The sequence below is a fragment of the Drosophila eugracilis genome, unplaced genomic scaffold (genome assembly GCF_018153835.1).
Source record: "Drosophila eugracilis isolate 14026-0451.02 unplaced genomic scaffold, ASM1815383v1 contig_75, whole genome shotgun sequence".
Taxonomy (NCBI): Eukaryota; Metazoa; Arthropoda; class Insecta; order Diptera; family Drosophilidae; genus Drosophila; species Drosophila eugracilis.
Genome location: NW_024573645.1, coordinates 3377726 through 3399069, shown reverse-complemented (window position 1 = coordinate 3399069; position 21344 = coordinate 3377726). Strand labels below are relative to the sequence as shown.

The 21344-nt window shown below is 43.8% G+C and overlaps 2 protein-coding genes across 2 annotated transcripts; one reads left to right on the top strand and one right to left on the bottom strand.

Annotated features, from left to right (window-relative positions):
* Positions 1 to 379: 379 nt before the first annotated feature.
* On the top strand, positions 380 to 2059 carry LOC108108830. Its single transcript, XM_017217027.2, has one exon. The coding sequence runs from the start codon at positions 380 to 382 to the stop codon at positions 2057 to 2059; it is 1680 nt and encodes a 559-aa protein (XP_017072516.1).
* An 18716-nt stretch (positions 2060 to 20775) lies between these two features.
* LOC108116578 (RING-H2 finger protein ATL29) lies at positions 20776 to 21344 on the bottom strand. Its single transcript, XM_017228520.2, has one exon. The coding sequence runs from the start codon at positions 21238 to 21240 to the stop codon at positions 20929 to 20931; it is 312 nt and encodes a 103-aa protein (XP_017084009.1). The 5' UTR covers positions 21241 to 21344; the 3' UTR covers positions 20776 to 20928.

Here is a 21344-nt window from a genome sequence, read left to right as displayed (position 1 = left end):
TTTCTCTCTGGTTTTTCGTTTTTTGTTTTTTATTTCGTTGCATTTTGTTTTGTTTTTGCGTTGCGTTTGCGGTTGCCTTGCCCACAAAGTTGAAAGGTCAGGAATTTATGGATTTTACATGGCTGCAGAGACATTTCCAGATACGAGTAATCGTAACTTTAACAAACTGGGAGTTCGCCTTGAACTCTTACCGTTGTTCCATAGCGAAGTCACATTGATTATCTCGCTGGGCAAACTTTTAATTTCCGTATTTCAATTGTCCCCGGATAATTACGTGCGATAAGCATTTGATTTCCAAAGCAAACATTGGCTTATGGACAACTTCCAGTTCCAGTCCGGTGTGTTTGTCCTTCAGTCTTTTCCGGTTTCGGTGTTAGCCATGTTGTCCAACATTAGTTTTAGTCCTGCTCCCGAGTTGGTCGATCTATATGGCTTGGTCCTGCAGTTTTTGGTACCCGCGGAGACGACATTGTTTTACTTTAACCCGACAAAAAGCAATTGCAGTTGGGAAATACTTCAAAGGACCAATTTAACCCAACAGCCTCAGATTGTCTGGCTTAGAGAGGAAATGTATCCAGGATTGTACAACCGACATAGTAGTCAAATCTTTGCAATGGTTTGTCTATCTGAAAGGTTATATGAATGGCAAATACGGCTTTTAGCTAAAAGTTTGACAAGATTTCGGTTTGTAAGGATACTCATCGAGATTCAGGATAAGGAGAGCTACTTCTTGGCCTCTCAAGTCCTTTCGCTTTGCCAGCACTATAGTATGCTGAATGTGGTGATGTACTTCCAACGTTGGACTCGGCATCTTAATATCTACACTTACACGGCTTTTCCATATTTTAATCTTGCAAAACAGCGTTTATCAGGAGCATCCCCACCGAGGGTTTTTACCAACCAACTAGCTGATCTCCGCGGTTATCAACTGAGAGTTCAACCGGATTTATCGCCTCCCAATTCATTTTCCTATCGAGATAAACACGGTGAAACCCGAATAGGCGGGTTTATGTGGAAAATTATAGAGAACTTCTCTGAAACTTTGGGAGCTGGCATTCAGATTCTATATCCAACATGGCGAAAAGCCCAGGTGTCATCTTCGGAATATATGCTGGAGTTTACTAGGAATGGAAGCTCGGATTTTGGTTTGACCACCAACATGATAATATTTAAGCCCGAGGAGAGATATCAAGACTATAGCTATCCAATGTTCTACTCCAGTTGGTGCACCATGTTGCCCTTGGAGAAGCCCTTGAGTGTCCACACCTTATTTGGTCATGTACTCACATCCGGAACAGTAGTTCTACTCCATTTAATTGCAATCCTGTGTTTCCTGGTAGTCCCACAACTGATTAAGTTATTACACATAAGATTTCGTGGAAAACTAATTCGTTTGGCTTTAAGGATTTTTAGTTTGGTGATGCTAAGTGCTAGCTCTGCCCAACTCCTTTCCCTACTGATTTTTCCACCTGTCCATTCAAGGATCAAAAGTTTTGATGATCTTTTGTTGTCGGGCTTGAAAATCTTTGGAATGCGGAACGAGTTCTATTTTCTGGATGGCAGCTTTCGGGCCAAGTATGCTTCAGCTTTTTACCTCACAGATAATCCCAATGCATTATATGACAATAGGAACTACTTTAACACCAGTTGGGCCTATACCATTACATCGGTGAAGTGGCGAGTGATCGAAGCTCAACAGAGACATTTTGCCCATCCAGTTTTCCGATTTTCCGAGGACTTGTGCTTTAATTGGTCCTCACCCTGTGCATTACTCATAGCCCCAGAGTCTATCTACCGGGAATCTCTTCATCATTTCACCCTGCGGGCAGATGAGGCTGGATTGATTAACCTCTGGATGACTCAGAGTTTCTATGATATGGTTAGAGCTGGAAGAATGACCATCAAGGACTACAGCGGTACAACAGTGATGAGGGCGTTGAGGACAAAGGACCTGCGAATATGCTGGACTATCTTCGCAGCTGGTCTGGGGACTTCATCCGTCGTCTTTACCATCGAATTGCTTCTGTTCTACACCAACGTATTTCTCAATAGCCTGTAGTTTGCCTTTGGCTCTGTCATTTTCCCCTGCAAATAAAATAAATGCAAATTGCTCACCAGGAAGACACCGCAGAGACACGACCGGAGCCACGAAATAAGACTCCGAGTGCGAAACGAGAAACAAGCCAACCACAACAGATCCACCAAATTATGTAAAGCCCCGACACCAAAGAAGCAGTCTAAAACCAACAATTTGTGGCCTACTGACAGAGAGGGGGTGTGCACTGTGGAAAATATAAACATTTCGATTTTACATTTTATTCATGTTTTTAATCCAAAATAGACAGTTATCAATTGAGTTTAAAAGTATTTAATTGCTGAAACTTGATATTAAAATAAAATAAAAACGTTATTCCTTACCCATTTTTTTGGGCAACGCTAACTGTAGAACATTTTCTTTCAGTGTATCAGGGAGAGCGGGTGCTAGATGTCTGATTTTTTTCGTTCATTTTGGTAGGAACACAACGCAAAATCTGGCTAAGTCTGAGTCGCTGGCCCGTTTTGATTAACATAAAGCGAATAATAGACATCGACTGCCAACAACGTGAACAAATTTGATTTCACGATTTTGCACTATTTACCCAAAAGAAGCCAGCCAAGCAAACAACCAACACCTGCAACATTGGCAACAATATGCAGCTTTTCGGTAATTTTTGACAGCTGAAGATGCATTTTCGGTTCGTTTCTGCTGTTGTCAATAATGTGTTGCAATATTGCACATCTCAATTACAAATGAGGTTTACTAGCGTTTGAATAAACGCTTCAAAAGTTTTTTGGAGTAGAAATTAAGAGCATTGGAGTAGCTTGTGATTATGCTAACATGTCTGACAAACAGCCTCAAGTTGGTCTCATTCAAAGAAGCCCTCTCTGCTAATGGTTATTAAATTATGAACTTATAAATATATCTCATGGTAATATAATAAAGAACCTCTTTCTGTATGTAGGTCCAGGGAAATTGACTTAGTTTTCCTTCATTTAAGCCTTTGATTTTCGTGCTGACTCGATTCATTTGAAGTGAATATCATTCTGCCTTTACCTTGGGACCGTCTTATGAGTCACTTGGCAGACCTGCTGACCCACCATCGCCGCCACGGTGGTTTCGACTGTCCAGGTGTTCAATTAAGCACTGACGTTGACCTTAATACTCGGGCTGCTGAAAACGGATTGAAAAAGTGCCAGAATTTCTGACAAATTGTCTCCGAATGTGCACAGAAATCAAGTTTATGGTCAATGGGAGACAGAAAATAAAATATATATATATATGTATATAGAAGCCAACTGCACAGAGTCAGATGGATGTCATCAAATTCTGTTTTGTCCGCTTAGAAAGTAGCTTTGACATTAAAATGCCGAGAAAATGCCGATACATCGAGGTGCTAAAATATGCATTAAAATTGCTGATGAAGCGGCTTGTTCGCTGGCAGGATTACCAAATATTTGCGGCTGCCAAAAGTCAAAAGAAATCAATCAAAATGCCACAATCAACAACGACCAACCGCAAGGCGCCAAAAGGCAACAAAAGGCAATAAAAGGCAGGAGAAGAGAGAGAGAGAGGCCGACGGAAGCGACAGACTGACGTGTGCCCAAGACGCTTAGTGGCTGCTGCAACTTTGTGCCTCTTTTCTTCTTCTTCTTCTTATATTTCTCTTGCAACTGCAACCATACAGAGGCAGACGGACGGCCCCATGTCTCTAAGTGGACAACAAAACGCCTCCAACACTTTTGGGGCGCGAAAAATGTGTTTGCCAAAGCCAAGAAAAGCAGCCAAGTTGGAGTTAGAGTTTGCAGTTTCTTCCCTGGCCAAGTGCTTGCCATTCGGGCCAAGAGTGCTTGGCTGAATGCCTAATGCCGCTGCAATTGCAGTTGCAGTTGCACTTGCAAGGGGGCGGGCACATACATTGGTGCACAGGAACTTAGAGGAGAACACAACGATGTAACATATATTCGTAAGTGTACATAAAAATAAAATAAATAAGCCCGCGAGCTGATCTTCATTCGTTGTTGTCGCTCAGTTGACATCGCCTTTGGCATGGCATCGTCATCTCCATCTCCATCGTCAACTCCATTTCCATCTCCCTGACATATATTTGCATAGTTTTGTCGAGAACAAAATGGCTGGATCCGAACAAAAAGAAATTCGTTGACAAGTGTCTGTCAGGGACATCGTGCCGGCCAAATTTGCATGTGGTCGCATCTCACGCTTTAGACACAGCCCAAGAAAAATACCAAAAAAAAAAAAACAGAAATTCGGGTGTGATTTTTAAGCCAACGACATATAAAGTACCCTTCTAGGGGTCCTTGAGCCTTTTATGGCTTTGCATTTCCATATTTCTAAAGTCTGAATAGAGATGTTTTGATGTTGCGCAACATTTTCTGAAAGAATCTGCAAGCCTTTGGAATATTGCACTTAAACTTAAGTCCATAATAGCTAGCAAAGTATTGGCTTAATATCACAAAGAAAAGGATGTGGTCTATGAGCAATAATTTAAACCAAAAATTACCTTTCCAAAAGTGAAAAAACAGGAAATTAACTTGAAACTTCAAATGGTACAGAGCTTTAGTGATGTTAAAATTTTACGATTTTCACATACCTTCTTCAAGGGTATAAATCGAAAGCTAAGATCCGACTTGTCTTATATATATACGAGTATATTGTGGTGAAATTGTTGTTGCTGTTTCCTCAGTTTCTTTATTTTTACCGTCTTGTGTTTTGTGTGTCGATCTCAAGCGCACCTTTATGGTCTATTATACTAACGGGAATGCCCCGAGAGCAACGACAATAATAAGCAAATTGATTGAAATATGCGATATCATGGTAACCGCAACTCAAACGGAAACGGCCGCTCCCTCCCACTTCAATCCACTTCCCTACCTTCCATCCAACTACAGACCACCTCCCATCCACCCACCTCTACCGCTAGAAATTGTGTGGTAGCGCATTAAATGTCGATTTCGTTTTGCACCCGCGGCGCAGATACGCAGCTTGTGATACGGAAAGTACGCAGTGGTAGTGGTTCCCGGTGGTGCAGTGCTGGGTCATTGCCAATGCCAGTGCTGAAGATGAAGATGAAAAAGGGGTGCGGCCTCCAAAAAAAAGCAAATCCCAGCGATGACGCCCACCCAGCCAGCCCAGTGGGCAATCTTGAACAGCTTTCCGCTGCTTTTCGGTTGCCGAGTTGCTGAATGCCGAATTCCGATACCGATACCGATGTTAATGTGCTTTAAATAAATCATTAGCGCATTGTTTCGGGCCATGAAGTGCAATGAGGATTATGGCCAGCAAGTATTGGCCAAGCATTGGCCATTAAATGGATCCAGGAACTGCGGTCTAGAAAGGGGAAGTGAATGCAGGCTATAAAGTGGAAATTCAATACCAGATTTGATCTTCTTTTAGCTAGGCGAGGTGCAAATTGCAATTACCACCTGATCACATGCGGCTAATTAGTATGCAGCAAGCCGAAAACTGGGTGCAACCTCATCTCAAACGATATCGTTAAAAAAAACACGTTGCTTTTCTGGCCGAAATGTAAGTCTTGGCTGTAATGATAACTACCTTTTGGCTCGTGTGCGTTTGTCAGGCTACTTTTTATTGAGTTTTCATTGATTGCCGCTATACGAACACTCACAAAGAGCTTAAGACAGAATTCTTTTTGAGTTTGCCGTCTGTTTTTGGGCGTTGAGCGTAATTAAAACGCTGTAAAAACTGGCAAAATGTGTTAACCAGTTTAGGCTGAGTTTAGGCTCCCTTGCCTTGCGTTACAATTCACAAATTTTTATCTGTTTTTGGTTTTTTTTTTTGGTCCCAGTCCCATTGGTGATGCAATGGCTTTTAATGTCTCCGCGAAGTTTTATATATCCATATATCTAGATTTTTTAGTGCAGTCTAATAGATACTTTCCATTCGGCACATGCAAATGTATGATTTCCTGCCGAAGCCGAAACGGCCATAAATAGGCAATTTCGGGCTCTGACCGTTTAACGCCAACATCATCGGGCCGAGCTCGCAACGAATCGAATCGAATCGATTATCGTGCACTTAACACCAACAGCTCTTTAACCCGCAACAAGCTAGCTATACCCTTAAAGGTGTTTCTTTTTTGCTTTTTTGTGCAACAATTTGGGGAAAATGTTTTCAATCAGAAACGAGGCGGTAAATGCCGCAGGGAAAGCGGGGTGTTCGATTGCCTTTGCAAGAAGCCACTAACAATCAAGGCCAGCTCCCAGCTAGAGTTTGGAGTTTACAGTCTGAGTCTTGAGCCACAGCATCATTATCAGCCGCTGTGCTGATTATCAACATGTGCACTGGCTGCTCGACAGCGCCGCATGTGCTTTTGCCCTCGATCCATAGATCAAGATCATAAATAGCAATAAGCCAGCCAGACAATGTCTGCTAACTGTTTCAGGCAATCAATCAATCCATCTGCCGCAGTCGCTGCAACTTTAGCTCTTCGACTTCAGCGAATCGCGCGAGTTGCGCTGCTGCCCGTTTGGAAAGTTCATTCAGTTGCGCTTCAATTTTTCCTGCCTTGGTTTGTTGTCTTTGGGACTGAGGGTATCCATGGCATCATGGCATCTTGGATGCTTAGCTTACAGGGTAACAGCTAGTTGATTGCAGCAAGTGCTGGTCTCAAAACGTGATCGATTGATTTGCGCGATCGCTGGTAGAGCAGCCATGGCAAACGGCAAGTTCAACGAGCCCGATTGACTGAATGACTGACTGACTGACTGACTGCTGACTAGATAATTGTGGCGTTCTGCGGCTGATGCCACTTTTTGCACTAAACAGCTGAGGCAGACCGCATAGCTGCATTCCAGATACTCAGCTAGAGACCGAGCCCGGGATCTGTGGGCCAAACTGGCTGGCAATCTGTCAGGCTGACAGTTGGCCCAGTCGCACAGACCTCTGCCGGCTTTGATGATTGATGATTGTTGAAACGCGAACGAAATTATGATTAAATAAGTAATTGTAGCTAAACAAAAAGCAGCAGCGATGAAGACCACGATCGGTTAAATGCTAAGCGGCATGGCAGTTTGTTTCTTTCTCGTTTTTTTTTTGGCATTGGCCAAGTGCAGTTAGCCGGCAGCAGCAGCATCGATGATCATGGCTTGGCTCAATTGCTTGGGCATTGGCGAAAAACGTCAATGTCAAAGTCGGCGAGTTAGCCATTCTTGGACAACAGCGATGACAAGGTCTAGTTCAAGCTAGTCGTAGTAATTCCACGGCTTTGGCTAAAGGTTAAAGGTTAAATTGCCAATCACAATCTGGACCATACACACACACACATGTTTAACGCGTGAAATGTTAGCGCAGTCTAACTAAACAACTTAGCACTCGTAATAAATTCAAAAACGTTCGGCAATTAAATCGTAAATTTTTACAACTACAAATTTACAGTTATTAAAAACATAATTTGTTGTTGTTGTCCGCCGTTATTAATTACTACAACAGTCGGGTGTCACGCTGTAAAACAACAGGTGGGCGGGGAGTCGGGGAGGCGGGGAGTCGGCCCAAACGAAAGACTTAGGCAACGAACTTGAGTTCAATCAACATTTTCAATTAAAATGCATTTGTTGTTGTAGCTGCCACTGCCACTGCCGCTGCCGCTGCTGTTGCTGCATAGCAAGTCATGGGTGTAGTGGCACGTTTTTGTGCACATTATGCTATAGACCAGGTGCGAGGGTCGCCACACAAGTTGATGAACAGGGGCCCCTCGTGATTGAACCGATCCCTCTCTCAACCCACCCACCTCCGTTTCCCATGGAGATGGAGCACGTGTTCCGGCCAGCTCCACGATCGGCTCTCAACCCTGTTGCTAATCGTCCATATTTGCCAATGTCGTTCGTTGGCTAAACTCAGCCATTTGGCCGATCGATGCTTATCGGCAAATGTGTTGACTGTGCACTGGCACTGGCATAAAGAAAAACCATAACAAAGCCAAAAACCAAGCCGAACAGATGAAGAAAAAAATTAATTAGAACAAAATGCACAACGAAAAGTTATTTACAAACAATGGGCGTGTCGCATTGAAGCAAAAAAATGAAAATAATGAAAAAAAAAAATAACATTTACAGCTCGTATTTGTTTTCGGCCAAGACAACAATTGGCCAACAATTTGTGGCAGTCCGCAAGTCACAATTGCAGCCGCAATCGCAGCCACAATGGCAGGGCCTATCGCGATTTGTGTTCCTATGAATTATTTGCTAAATTGGCTGGCCAACAATTGACGAAAAGGTTTTCCATCTGCACGGACGACCAGAGGACCGGTTTCTATCAAACACACACACACATTGTAAAAATCTCGGCGGACAGTTTCCAACTAATTAGGCGTGGTGGCTTTTAATCAAAACGATTAAAATGCTTTCGGACAATATTTTTCCACGCCTAATCAAAGACTTTATGCCATTTTCTGCCTGACAGCTGCAGTGGCCACAAGACTGGGGACCCAACGAATCTGGACTCGGAAATGGGTGGCCACCGCTGCCTCCACCGTCGGTTTGATGAGGGGGGAGCTGTGGGGGCGGGGCGTGGCCATATCAAATTGTGGTACAATTTATTAAAAACGAAATATGTGTGAGCCGGGCTAAGTCGGGGCCAAGTCGAGTCGAAAAGTCCGCAGACGATAACAAGTTGTCGAACCAGATGTCAAAGCGATTTGCAAATATTTGACAAGCGCAAAACACCAAAAACAACGAAAAGAAGCCAACGGGTTTGCGGAAGATCTGGTGATCGGTTATAAAAAAGGGGGCGCAACTCGGAGTTATTGGTGGGAAAATGGGATTTTGTGGAAATAGGTTCTTATATTGAAAATGGTTTATACTGAAAAGTTCATAGGAAAGGTTTTTAATGTTAGAAAATCTGTAATACTTCGTTAATCTAAAAAGAGATAACAATTAGGGAAGAATGAGAAAACTTCCAAAAACCAAAACCAAGACCAAAGCAATAAAATATATCCAAGAGACAATGAAATAAAATATCATATGCTAATGCCAATAAAGACATAAAATAAATTCCCATCCGAGTGCGCATGTTCCACCACGTGGGCCATTAAGATCGAAATCCCAACGTTGAATGCATTTTTGTCCGCTTATCGAGGCACAACGATCTCCCTTCGAGGCCCTCGATTTCGCAGAGGCAGCGTCAAAATAATAATAACATAAAACTTTATTTTATTTTTATTTTCAATTTAATTTTATTGAAAATCATCGCGAAACAAAATCAAGCGGAGAGGCTGAAAAAAAAACGAAAGAAATGAAAACCGTATTAAATATCCAGTCGCGTGGCCAGAGAGGGGCCCTTAAAAAAACGAAAAGAAAATTTAATACAACAAGCAGCGGCAGCAGCACACGCATTAAAACCGCAAAAGCCTCCCCCTGTCACTCACCTTCACGGCCATTGCCATCGGCTGGAAGTGGAGATGGAGATGGGGATGGGGATGGGGATCGGGACCTGGCCAACTCTGGCCACTTTTCGGCCATTGTCAGCTTCGCAAAAATCTGATAAGTCGCATTATAAGAACATAAAAACACCCAAAACCAAAAACCCGAAAGCTCGAAAACAAAACAAACCCAAAAACGAAACATGCACGAGGGAGAGAAAATAATTTCAGTCGAGCATCGATCCCACATGGTGAAGGAGTGCAGGGCGGGGCAGGATCGGAATCGGGATCGGTATCCCCATCCCTGGCATTAACAACTGCAACAGCAGCAGCAACAACAAGGCCAGACCAAAATATGCAACATGCATGTTGCTGCGGCTGCTCTTGTGGCCAATGCAAAACCAAAGGGGAGAAAAATGCATCCAAGATTTTGGCACATCGATCTCTGTATATCCTTGTGATTAAGTATATAACTTTAATAATTAATTCAAGATTTTTTTTCGAATTGGTGACTTTCTAAAAACTGTCAAAATAGGAATACAACCCATGAACTTTATCCTTAATAATTTAAATAAGTTTTCATTTTATATTTATTAATTTAACCTAAAAATCCATTCATTCCCTTAGCCAGAGTATTCCAAAAACCAAAAAAGAAGAAACAAGGCGAAAACGAAGCGAAAATATTTGGGGGCCATGCAACGAAATGAAGTTGCAACAAGATACTTTACTTTACTTAAGGGCAAGTAGATGCACAACTGATACTCGGACATGGGAGAGACTTGATTTTGGGGGCCCCACTCCCCGTTTAATTTCTTGTGCAAACTTCGGGCCACTTGATGTGGGGCGTGTTAAGGTGGCATTGCATGCGGCTGGAGCAACTCTTGGGCATCGTCCTCTCTTCTTTGGCCAGCATCTGCGCCCTCATTTGGCCAACATCGCTGGCGAGGACATGGGGTATTGGCATTGTTTTTTACGGCCTCATTGGAGTCGTTAAGCTGCGTTACGTGCGCATCATTTTGAGGTGTTCAATTAAAGTTTTGCAGTCTCCGGCTCGTGCTTCCTCTGTGCTTTGCTTTTAATTACTTCAACTTCAAGTTTAACATCAACTTGGGAATGGTATATAGTCTGGGATGGGATCAGATCGAATGCTGGCTGGTGCAGCGACGTCCATCCATCTTGGGCCTGGTGTGGCAATCAAGGTTCGGCCCAGGCTGAAATGCCGACGAAAAATTTAATTGTAAATAACAATTCCGACAACTACAGACAGCGAAGAAAACACTCTACCACGGGGGTCCCAGAATACCTATACTTCTGGGTATATAAGCTTAAACGTGTTTAACCTAACCACGAAGTTTATTAGCCTGTAAGATGTATAATGAAGGGTAACCAGTATTCGAGGATAGAGTTACCAAGTTCATCTTGATTCTCTTGGGCGCTCATTTTGTGGCTCATTCACTTGACTCTTCGCCTATTTATAGCCGATTTCATTTGGTGAAACTGTAAAACGCCTTTGGCCTTGCCAACTGATTGATGGCGTCGACATAGCATCGCATTTTGTTAGATTTATTTTCGGCTTATTTATTATTACGCGTACCTAGACAGATAGTTGCCTTTGCTTTGATGGCGCGCCATCAGCATGATGGGGCATTTTGAAGTGCATTTTCGAATCGTTTCGTTTGGCATTTTTTTCTACTTGAATAGCTGAATGTTTCGGGGGTCTATGGGGGCTCTATACTTGTATGTATCATAGGCCTAATAAGTGGCCAATGCGGAACCGCAAGCCTGCCCAAATTATTCGCCATCAGACTAATTACTTTGGCACTCGCTCGGCTGGCTTTCATCTCGTGTGGCATGCAAGTCTCGGAGTCTCCGAGAGCCCCTGGCCAAATGCAGTCAACACTTGGGGGACTGGATATGCCAGGCCAGGCACTCTTTGGGTCAGATTGACCGTTGGCTATAAAGGAGCTGGATTCACTGTGGCCACCGGTCAACTCAACCTACTTACCGCGCTTGGCGCACATCGACTAAGAAAAGCCACAAAAGGTGATGATGGGGTTGATTACTCCGCGCGACTCGCGACTTTCCTTCTAACTCAACAACAACTGTACAAATAATCAAAAAATTTTTGGCGCATTTAATTTGATCGCCAGCACGTTTCGGTCCATTCGGTTGCGGCTTTAATTGAAAACGATTTTCGGGGCGCCGTTTCGAGAGCACCGAGAGTGCAGAGAGCACCCAGAAACTGACTGACTGACTGACGACGACTACGACTGACTGCAGCCAAATCCAAATCCTAAACCAAGTCCGAGTCCAATTCCGAGGGTCCACTATTACCCATTACCCAGTGTCAAAATCGGTGCACGTTTTCGAGTGGCTTTCACCCATTTCGGTGGGCGTTGGCAAGGGCAAGAGTCTCATTTCGCTGGGGGATTTTACTGTGGCTTTCCGACTTGATGACCAACTCGATCCAGCATTAGATGGGCCAAATTATAATCATATTTTGGGGTTGAGTTCGGCTCAATTACTGATTAAATTAAGGGCAAGGCTGGGGCAAAAGTGTTTGACAATAGCCAATATCGACCAAATCGTCAGATTGGTGATGATCAGCTTAAACAGAACTTAATCTATCAAGGAAATGAAACCCGTTCTGCGATGATTATAATTTTATGATAGGATTCCATTTCTTAATATTCCGTTTTTGGCAAACTCTTTTACGAGCAGCAGACCCCCCATAAAAATCGGTGTGAAATCGCCTAAATTTGAAGCACGCGCCCCGTCCATAAACGCCGGCATCTCGGTCGGCTTCGCAGCCAGCACTTGACCCAATGCATAGACAATAGATTTAATTTCCATTTGTCCGATCCGCAGTTTCTGCCTGGGATGCGGGTGTGGCGCATCTCCGGCCACGTTTTCTTTTCGTTTTTGATCTCCGCGCCACGATTAGGGCGACTCATCGCCAAGCTGAACAACAACAGACAACGGCGGCCACAAAGGGTAATAATAGAAACAGAAATCGGGCAAACAAATTGACTGATGCCAGAGCCCCGCCACCAAATCTGGACCTCTGTCCAACCCAGTGCCCAATGCCCGATGCCCTCCCAATAGATGCCCTTCCAATCTATTATATGCTCTCTTAATAAAGTTCTTTAGTTTTCAGGAAAAGTATGTTTTGGTTTGTGTATAAATAGTAAAAACGGATTTTCATAGATCATAAATTGGTATAAAGAAGTGATTTTTCCGTCAATTAAATATATTTTCTTAAATACAAATTAAGTTTTTATTACCCGTATGTTTAGCTGTCTTTTTGATTTAACTTTTAACCCAAAAACTCCGCAAAACTGAAATGTTAACGTTTAAATTGGTTTAATAAATCCTTTTTTACATAATACAAAATCAAAGCGTTGTTTCCAGTTAAAAGTAATTTAAAAAATAGCCTAAAAATCACTTCAATCACCGATCTAAATAAAGCCATTTAAATAATGGCCTAGTATAAAATGGCCTATTATAAAATGGCCAAAATAATAGCTGCAATATAACAACTTAAAGGGTAAAACAAACTTCGCTGTGCCGCGCCTGTCTCACATGAAATTTTTTGATTATTATTTTTTCTTTTGTTTTTTGGGTTACTTTTGATTCAGTTTTCGTTTTCATTTGGGAAGAGAGGTCAGCGTTTGGGGCGTCTTGACCCGGCTTAAATGAAAAGCCATATTTCTGCAGATGCCTGGCCCCAGTTTCTGACGTGCGATCGATTGCGCCTGTCCAAAAGCGGAGCCCTCGCAAATTTGTAGCTGTCTCTCGAGAGACTCCGTTGCCAAGATTTCTTTAAGGTTTTTTGGCCTGATTTCGATATTTCGATTTTCGGGGTTAGGCAGCAGGAGCAGCAGTCGCAGCAGCCGCCGAAGTCATGCACTTGCCGCAGCTTGCCAGTGGTCGATGAGAGCCAGTTGCCATTGCCAATAGCCCGGAATCGGAATCGGAATTGTCTTCTAATTAAGTGCATTTCGTTTAATTAATTTAAACTAACTGTAAATTGAGAGTTTGACTGCGAGTTTTTGGGCGCGGTGGCGTCGTCTGCAAAAAACAAAAAAAACAAAAAGTTGGGCTCCTTTGATTCCAGAAGGTGGTTTTCAGTTAGGGCGAGGGGTGATGAGAAGGAGGAGAAAGGGGATTTTACCAGAGGATTAGGCCCAGCATTTGAGCTTGTTAAGGCTGCCGACCGGGGACGACCAAGTTTATTAGTTCGTGCCTTCATTTCGTAATTACTTCAATTGATTCTGCACTGCTGATGGCAACGGTACTGCGACTTGGACTCTTTAGGACTCTCGGCCAGCAAATCGAACGGAACTGAACTAAAGCCTGGCTCAAACCGAAACTTCATTGCAGCTCTTTGCGCGCTTCGTTGCCTTTGATTGTAAATCAGTTTACTTTGCCATTTAGAAGCCTTTGTGTGGCTACAATTGTTGCTTTTGCTTTTGCTGCTGGCTGGCTGGCTAGCCAGCTTGCTGGTTGGCTCTTTAGGTAGTTTCGGTACAAAAGGTGAAATCACGATTTTCAAGTGCATCGCCATCGATACACAGCGACTCGGTCTCGCTTGGGCCGTTGCAAATTGTAACTCTAACTGTACAACAGGTTCAAAGTATCTCCTAACAGGTACGCCTGCCCCGAAAAGGAGATCGGATTTGGACTTGGAAGTTGGAACTTGCAACTTGCAACTTACGACTGCAACTGCAACTGCACCATGGAGTCTTTAATTATCGCCCAGCTATGCCAGCGATTTGCCCCCAGCGTGGAGAGCCTCAGCACTAAGCAAATAAACATAGCATAGGGTAAAAAGTTAATTAGGCTTTCCTTATTTTTTCTGACTTTTTTTTTCGTTGCCCATTTGGCATTCCAGAAATCACTCAATTAGATCGCGACCGGGCGAAAGGCCGCCAAATTGTGGCCATAAACCAAGTACCGACTCACGCGATAATAATCATGTGCAGAGTTTGATTTAATAAAGTAGCTGGCAACCCTGGCGGCCAACAATAACAATAACTTTGTGGGCCTTAATCGCGCCTAAACGACGAAGGAGGATCTCCTTTTTGTGGTCTCCCTCTGCTGAAGATGACCACAGCTGGCCGAGAGCGGGGGTCAGGAGACTTCAACACCTAGCTGGCTGACCCATGGCCAGCTAATTGACAGTATCGTGACTAAAATCAATTTGTTGTGAGCAGGCACAGCAACAAATTTCACGGAGGGGTGACCACCATAGCCACCAAACTCGGGATAACCAACCAACTGCTCCCTCTATGAATGATTTACGATGCGTCGTTGCCGCGCTGACCCCGGAGTTCGACGTTGTTGAAACATCAAAAACACAGAAACAAAGATTCCGGCGACCATCAGCGACGCCCGCTCATAATCAGCAGCACATAAACAACATTTCGCCGACCACCGATCGCCGAAGATCGTCGGCGATTTCCTTCCAAAAACCCCTTACCCATTCCTATCTATCTATATATATATATATATATAAATATCCAAACTATCATCCTATACAGACATCGGCCAGACGAACATAATCAGACGGGGCAGTGGGTGTCCAACAGAGAGCCGTCTCATACCGAACCGAACCGATCAGCATCTTCAACATGATCATTACGTTTGTTTATTGGCGAAAATTTAGAAATTTATTGCTCATTCGTTACGAGACCCAAAATGTGCGTTATGGCATTATGGCCATCATGGAAAGCCAACTCTGTTCTCACACTTTGGGCCATTGACAGGTAAATAGTTATAACTAGCCACACTTTTTCTCTCTTTGTTAAATGTGCATTTAGACAACATTATCGTCAATCAACGGGTGGTTATGGGTATGGGTATAGGTATAGCTATGGGTATGGCTATCTCTCCGGGCAAGATTAAGCCGAATTACTGGGTCTCGAACATAGGGTTAACAGGGGGTTTCCACCTTAACGTTTTTTTCTTAGCTGATTGCAGCCAAAAATAGACGGGGTCGTATGTTAATTACCCCAAATCACCGATCAATAATGAAAATCTTTTTGCATCGAATAAATCGAATTTATTTTTGGCTAAAAATACAAAAAAAAAATAAAACTTTATGGGTCAAGTGCCATAACAGTTTTTATTTCATTAGCCAATTAGAGAGCCATAAAATGCTCTTTAATATGCGCATAATTTGCAGACTTGATGAAACTATTATGAATATAGAAACGGGGTGGAGAATTTGGTCTAGAAAAAATTTGAATACCCCACAAGTTGACTTCCGCATGATTGGCCATAAATTGAAGATTTATCGCTTCTCATCCGCTGGGCCTTCAAAATGTTCTGCTGAAAATGGGAGCAAGCCACCCTGCAATGACGTGATAAAGCCGCGTAATTAAAATATGAACACCGATCATCTGTTGGCCCAAACATGGCAAACAAACCTGGCGGTGGAGAAAAGCTGCTGCTCTGCTCCATTTTAAATAAATGTTTTATGGTAACACACACACACCAACACACATACACTGACACACAGTTAGCCAAGAAAAATGCCAGTCGCATTAGCCGAGGCTCAAGGATAGAAAACCGGGCACGAAGATCGGCTCTCACGCGGATATAGTTTAGAGTGGGTATATATTTAGTTATCTGTGTGTGTGTGTGTTTGTGTTGCCAAAAGGCCAACACATGGCCAAGATCCAAAGCTATGGCTATAGCTAAAGCTGAAGCTGCGGGAGCTAATAAATTTCCCGATGTCTGTTGTCGGCTCACTGCCTGCCAGCCAGCCAGGCAGCCATCCAGGCAGCCAGCCTGCCGTTTGACGCTATTGATCGTTAAGTAAATTGTCTGCAATTATGCCAAAAGGGAAAATAATAGAAATTATAACGAAACCGCTCTGCTGGCTGTTGTTGACTTTTCCATTGAGATTCCCGCCTGGTGGGAAGTTTGGATTTGGATTTGGATTCGAACTGGGACTCAGATACAGTGACAGGCACATTTGAGCATAAGTTGTGTGCCGCCTTATCTGGCCCGGAAAATGCTGGCGATCATAATTCTCGTTTAGGTGGCAAATTGCTGGCAGTTGCCAATTGCATGTGGGTCAGGGCGCTCACGAATCCCAGGGCTCCAGACATCCTGACATTAAATATATTTATATAAGACTCGTGCAGCCGCCGTTAATTGTTTCGCTCTTGATAAGTGAAATTTTGCTCAACAGTGAGACATTGTATGGACCAAGTCTTATAAGCCACTGCCTAGCCAGCTGACTGACAACTGACTGAAGTCGACTGACTGACTGACTGGCCAAAACAAACTGGGCCTGTGTCAGGCCTGTGCCAACGACTATCGCAATGTTACATCCGTGCGTGCTGTCAATTAACATGGCCAACAACCGAATCAATTAAGCACTGACCGGCGATGCTAATAATGGCCACGCCCCAAAACCAGAAGCCTGTCATAAGCCAAACGGACAATCTGCATTCCGAGGGCGAACAGTAGTCGTCGTCGTCGAAGTCTAACCAAAAACCAAAAACCATTTGATTGATGCTTGTTGCCAGCTACCAGACAAACTGTTTAATTGGTAAAAGAGTTGAAAAATAGAAATCTGAATCTGAAATCTGCATTGTTGATTATATAAGCGCCGCTGGGTTGACAAATGTTTAGGCAGGACTATGATCCTGTTTTCACACATTGTGCAACACGAATGGGCAACGACAGTTGAACGGGGGTTTTTTTTTTTGGGTTTAATTTTATATTGGACAGTGTTGTTGTTGCCCCGCCCGCGCATTGTCACTTTCCGTTGAATGTTCGATTTCAATTGGAAATCGTTGGTACGTGTAAAAATATTTGTGCAACTGACTGCGTTTTTCTTTTGGGCAGTTTCTGTGTCTGTAACTGTTACTGTTTCTGTTTCTGATTGCTGCCTTTGATGCATTTCAAATGAGTTGATTTATGGCAAGTTTTTTGGCTTTTTGGCTGACTGAATGACTGGTCGCCTGAATGACTGCCTGACTGACTGACTGACAGACTGCCATACTGACTGAATGACGGACCTCTGCTAACTGGCTGGCTTGTGGCTGTCGCAGAGCATGAATGAAGGCTTGTTGATGTTGTGACAGCTCCAAAAACTGGCCAAACTCACAGACATGTTAAACTGCTTTAATTACTCCAGCCATCATATGTATATATAGCTATCTACATATGTACATATGGCTGATTTTTGGTCCATAGATTTATGAGAATTTATGCCGCACCCAGTTTCAGTCAGAGTCATAGTCAGAGTCACAGTCAGAGTTTGCAGTTACAAATACATTTGGCGTTCCACTTTTGTTTGAGAGCTGCCCTTAGCCAAAAGGAAAGTTTGACCAGGAACACACGATGGAACTTATCTTAACTGACCTGCAAATAGTTTTATTTCGAGCAGAGGAAAACAGCATTTGACGCCCACGCGAACACAAAATAAACTGGCCCACATGCTAACCCTAACCTTCTTTTTTCCCTAGTTTTTTTTTTTTTTTTTTTTTTTTTTTTGTGTAAGTTTTCCTTGCCAACATCTTTGGCTGCGGGAGGACTTTGATAAATTCCGCACAAACACACAAGTAATTTGAATAATGAAGCGGGGGCCTTAACTGAGTTAGGGGGCATCAATCTGTCAACGCCGCGAATGCGACGTCGCATTCTGTTGCATGCTCATGCGCACAGTTTGAGTTCGATGGGTTGCCAGCCACTGGCGGTCGGCCGCCAAAGAGCCAAGGTATTCAAGACATCGCGTGCCGCCGGTTTCGCTCCTCCTGGCCTGGAAGCCAAGACACCAACAGCAGAGATCCGCCGCAGCCGTCGCCGCCGCGTGGGTCGTCGCAGTCATCGTCGTCTATCAATTAAACAAAGCGGCGCGGCAGCAGCAGCATCGACATCAAATGCAAGGCCGGCACGGCTGCCAGGTACTATGTTGAGTAGGACTCCCAGACTGGGCGAATGGGAACTGGTGACTGGGGGGGATGAGGGACACAGGCCAAAAAGACCACAGTCTTGGACCCGATCCGTCCGGCCACCCAAAACGCTGCTCCAGTTGCCATTTGAGCAGCGCTTCCGCGCTCTCGGCCAACCAGTTTCGTTTCAGTTTGTTTGTCGGCACTGCAAAAATGAATGCTAAACAACTGTTTTTATGGCTGGTTAACATAAATTGGTTATTATTCCGAAATTGATTTCAAAGAAATTAAGAAACAGGTGCCACAAAAAGTTATGAGCGGTTTTTAATTAAAGAAGATACTTTACATTCTTTAATCTTTTATTATTATTTAATGATTATTTTTATGAGTTTGTAATAGTTTGGTGTTTTATTGGGCGATTCACGAAGTCTTTACTTTTTTACAGGAATATGTAAGTTTACTGCCTTGTGGAATGGAATATTATATAGCTTCTGAAGTTTATAGAGTGTTTTAACCCGGAACTTGATTTCCTCATTGTTTGATCTTGCCCATTTTCCCTCAGTGCACACCGTTTTGTTTGACTTGGTTTGGTTTCGTTTCGTTTTGTGTGTTTCGCGGGTCTCGTGCAGGACAAACATGGAGCATTATTTAACGACACAATTCGTGCAACTCCCACGCATGCAAACGGCAAACTCCAAACAAAACAAAGACTTCCCCCGAAAAAAACGAGGCGAAAAGCTGCAAAACTGAAAGCGAAAAATGCGAATTGAGGGTCTGAGGTCTGATGGCTGATGGCTGAGCTCTTAACTGATGGCCCAGCGACCGAAATTGGCGCAAAAATGTCACCAGCCTGCCTTCGGCTGCACTCCCAGTTGATTTTGGGTGGATCGAGGGGAATCTCGGCGAGCCATCGATCATCGCAACTGGCTAAAATGTCAAATTGGTTTATCAGCCCACAGGAAAGGCGGCTTTAATGTCAGTTTAGCAATTTGACAAATGACTTGCGATAATAAAAATGCTAAAAATGTGGCACGTTGCCTGCTGCTGCTGCTGCAAGCGGCTCTGTTGATCTGTTGAAAGCCGATAGAAGTTCAATAAACCCTGGCCTAGGAGAGTTACTAACCATATCCGAAACCCATATCTGGCTACCAAAGCTACCATTGCTACGCCTGGCCATACTATCGAGAGCAGCTAATCGGCGATAAAGCCACAGCTTGTTAGCTTGTTAAATCACATGTAAGCGTGGCTAAGTTCGAAGATTGACGATCGCACATCGCGGCCATCGTTGGACATTCATAAATGAGCAATCGGCGGTGTGTATCGCATTTCAGTGACTGCAGTTCAGCAGCTCGGCAACCACTGCCACAAATTACACGCAGCCCGGCGACAAGGGGCATTAATAATTGGCCAACTAAATGCAATATATATCGAAGCTGCCTGGCAAGTCTTATCAATAAAACTGTGCTGCCACGCCCGCACACACGCACTCCCAGAAAAAATCGCAATCTACTCTGCCACCACCTCCCCACTTCTGACCATGATACGAAATTCAGATTCCGATTCCAGGATGACAAATTGCGCAAATCCATGAGATAGTTTTTGGCTCTTAGCATTTGCACGATCGCCCGGCCGTTGCATAATGTGCCGCTTAGATTTGTATCTGCTGCATGCGCCATGTTGTTGACTCAAAACGCTGTCAAAATGGCCAGCCAGAAATGATTCGTGCGATAAAGCGCCAAAAAAGACAACGGCAAACAAACAAATGCAACAAATGTTGCAAATGCTGAAAAAGTTGGAGAAGTTGGCAAGTTGGGAAGTTGGTGGTGGGCTAGGCCTGCTGCTGCTGCTGCTGCTGCGGCTGCTGCTGCTCCACTGACCGACGGTCAGGCATGGACATTTAATAAACATTTTTGCACCATTTTTCAGCCGCCCGTTTGGCTGCTGCTTCGACTGCCGCTGTCACTTCGGCTAATGGCCATCGTTAGCTGGTCATCTGCGGCCCGGCTTATCAATTTATCAGCCCCAACTCAACGGCAATTAGCCAGTCTAAGCGTCTAATTAAGTTGCGCCTGCACGAGCAGATACAAATGCTGATCGATGGAGCGGCTTTAGCACTCGCAGATGGATGAGCAGTCGACGGTGGTGCACAGATGGGCGATAGCCAAGAACATGGCAATGCTTTTGGCCTGGTTAAGCACTTGACTTACCCATCGATCTGCCTGGGATACTTGTCTGAATTTTAGCTTTGGAATAGCTTTGGTGTTCCTCAAGGGTTTTCTCACTTCTCTCAATGTTCTTTTCTGTTAAGATTTTTCTATAAATTGCAAAATAAATAAGTTAAATTTGTAGTCAACTTTACTTTATTTTAAGTTCTAAACATGTGGCTTTCCAGGCAGGCTTTCCCGCCTGACCGTGACTCTTTCACTGATAGACAAAAGTGGCCACCGGCATTCAAGTCATCTGAGCCATAACACTTTGCAAGAAAAATCAGAAAGATTTTTAGCGTAGACAAATCATAAATATATCTTAAAATATAAATAAAATATGAATCACAGATCCTTGGCGGGGTCTTCCTTCTCCATCTATTGCCCACCTCTTGTCAGTTGGACCTCCCGGAAGAGCTGCTCGAAGAAGCGGCACTCCTGTTCGGTAAGGGTCAGCGCCAGCGTGTCCATTTCAAGTTCACGACGCGGTACTATAAGCTCCGGATCTTCTTCAAAATCTTCAGGCGGAGGAGGAGGAGGATGGAAGTCACGTCTACATAGTGGACATCGCGAATCCCGACTCAACTCCAAGAATTTCTCGAAGCACTCCGCGCAGAAGGAATGACCGCAGGATATCCGGTGTGGAAACTTCTGCTCATCTAAACAGAATATGCACAGATTAGCGACCATGGAGTTCGCGTACTAGCTGCTCGGGTACTTATTTCTCGATTATTTTACTAGACAGTTTTTTGGAACACAAAATATAGGGATACTCATGTGGGGGACGCTCTTTT

Bases quoted from the DNA above. Each gene is read 5' to 3' on its own strand.
- LOC108108830 (XM_017217027.2), top strand. From the start codon at position 380: ATGTTGTCCAACATTAGTTTTAGTCCTGCTCCCGAGTTGGTCGATCTA.
- LOC108116578 (XM_017228520.2), bottom strand. From the start codon at position 21,240: ATGGTCGCTAATCTGTGCATATTCTGTTTAGATGAGCAGAAGTTTCCA.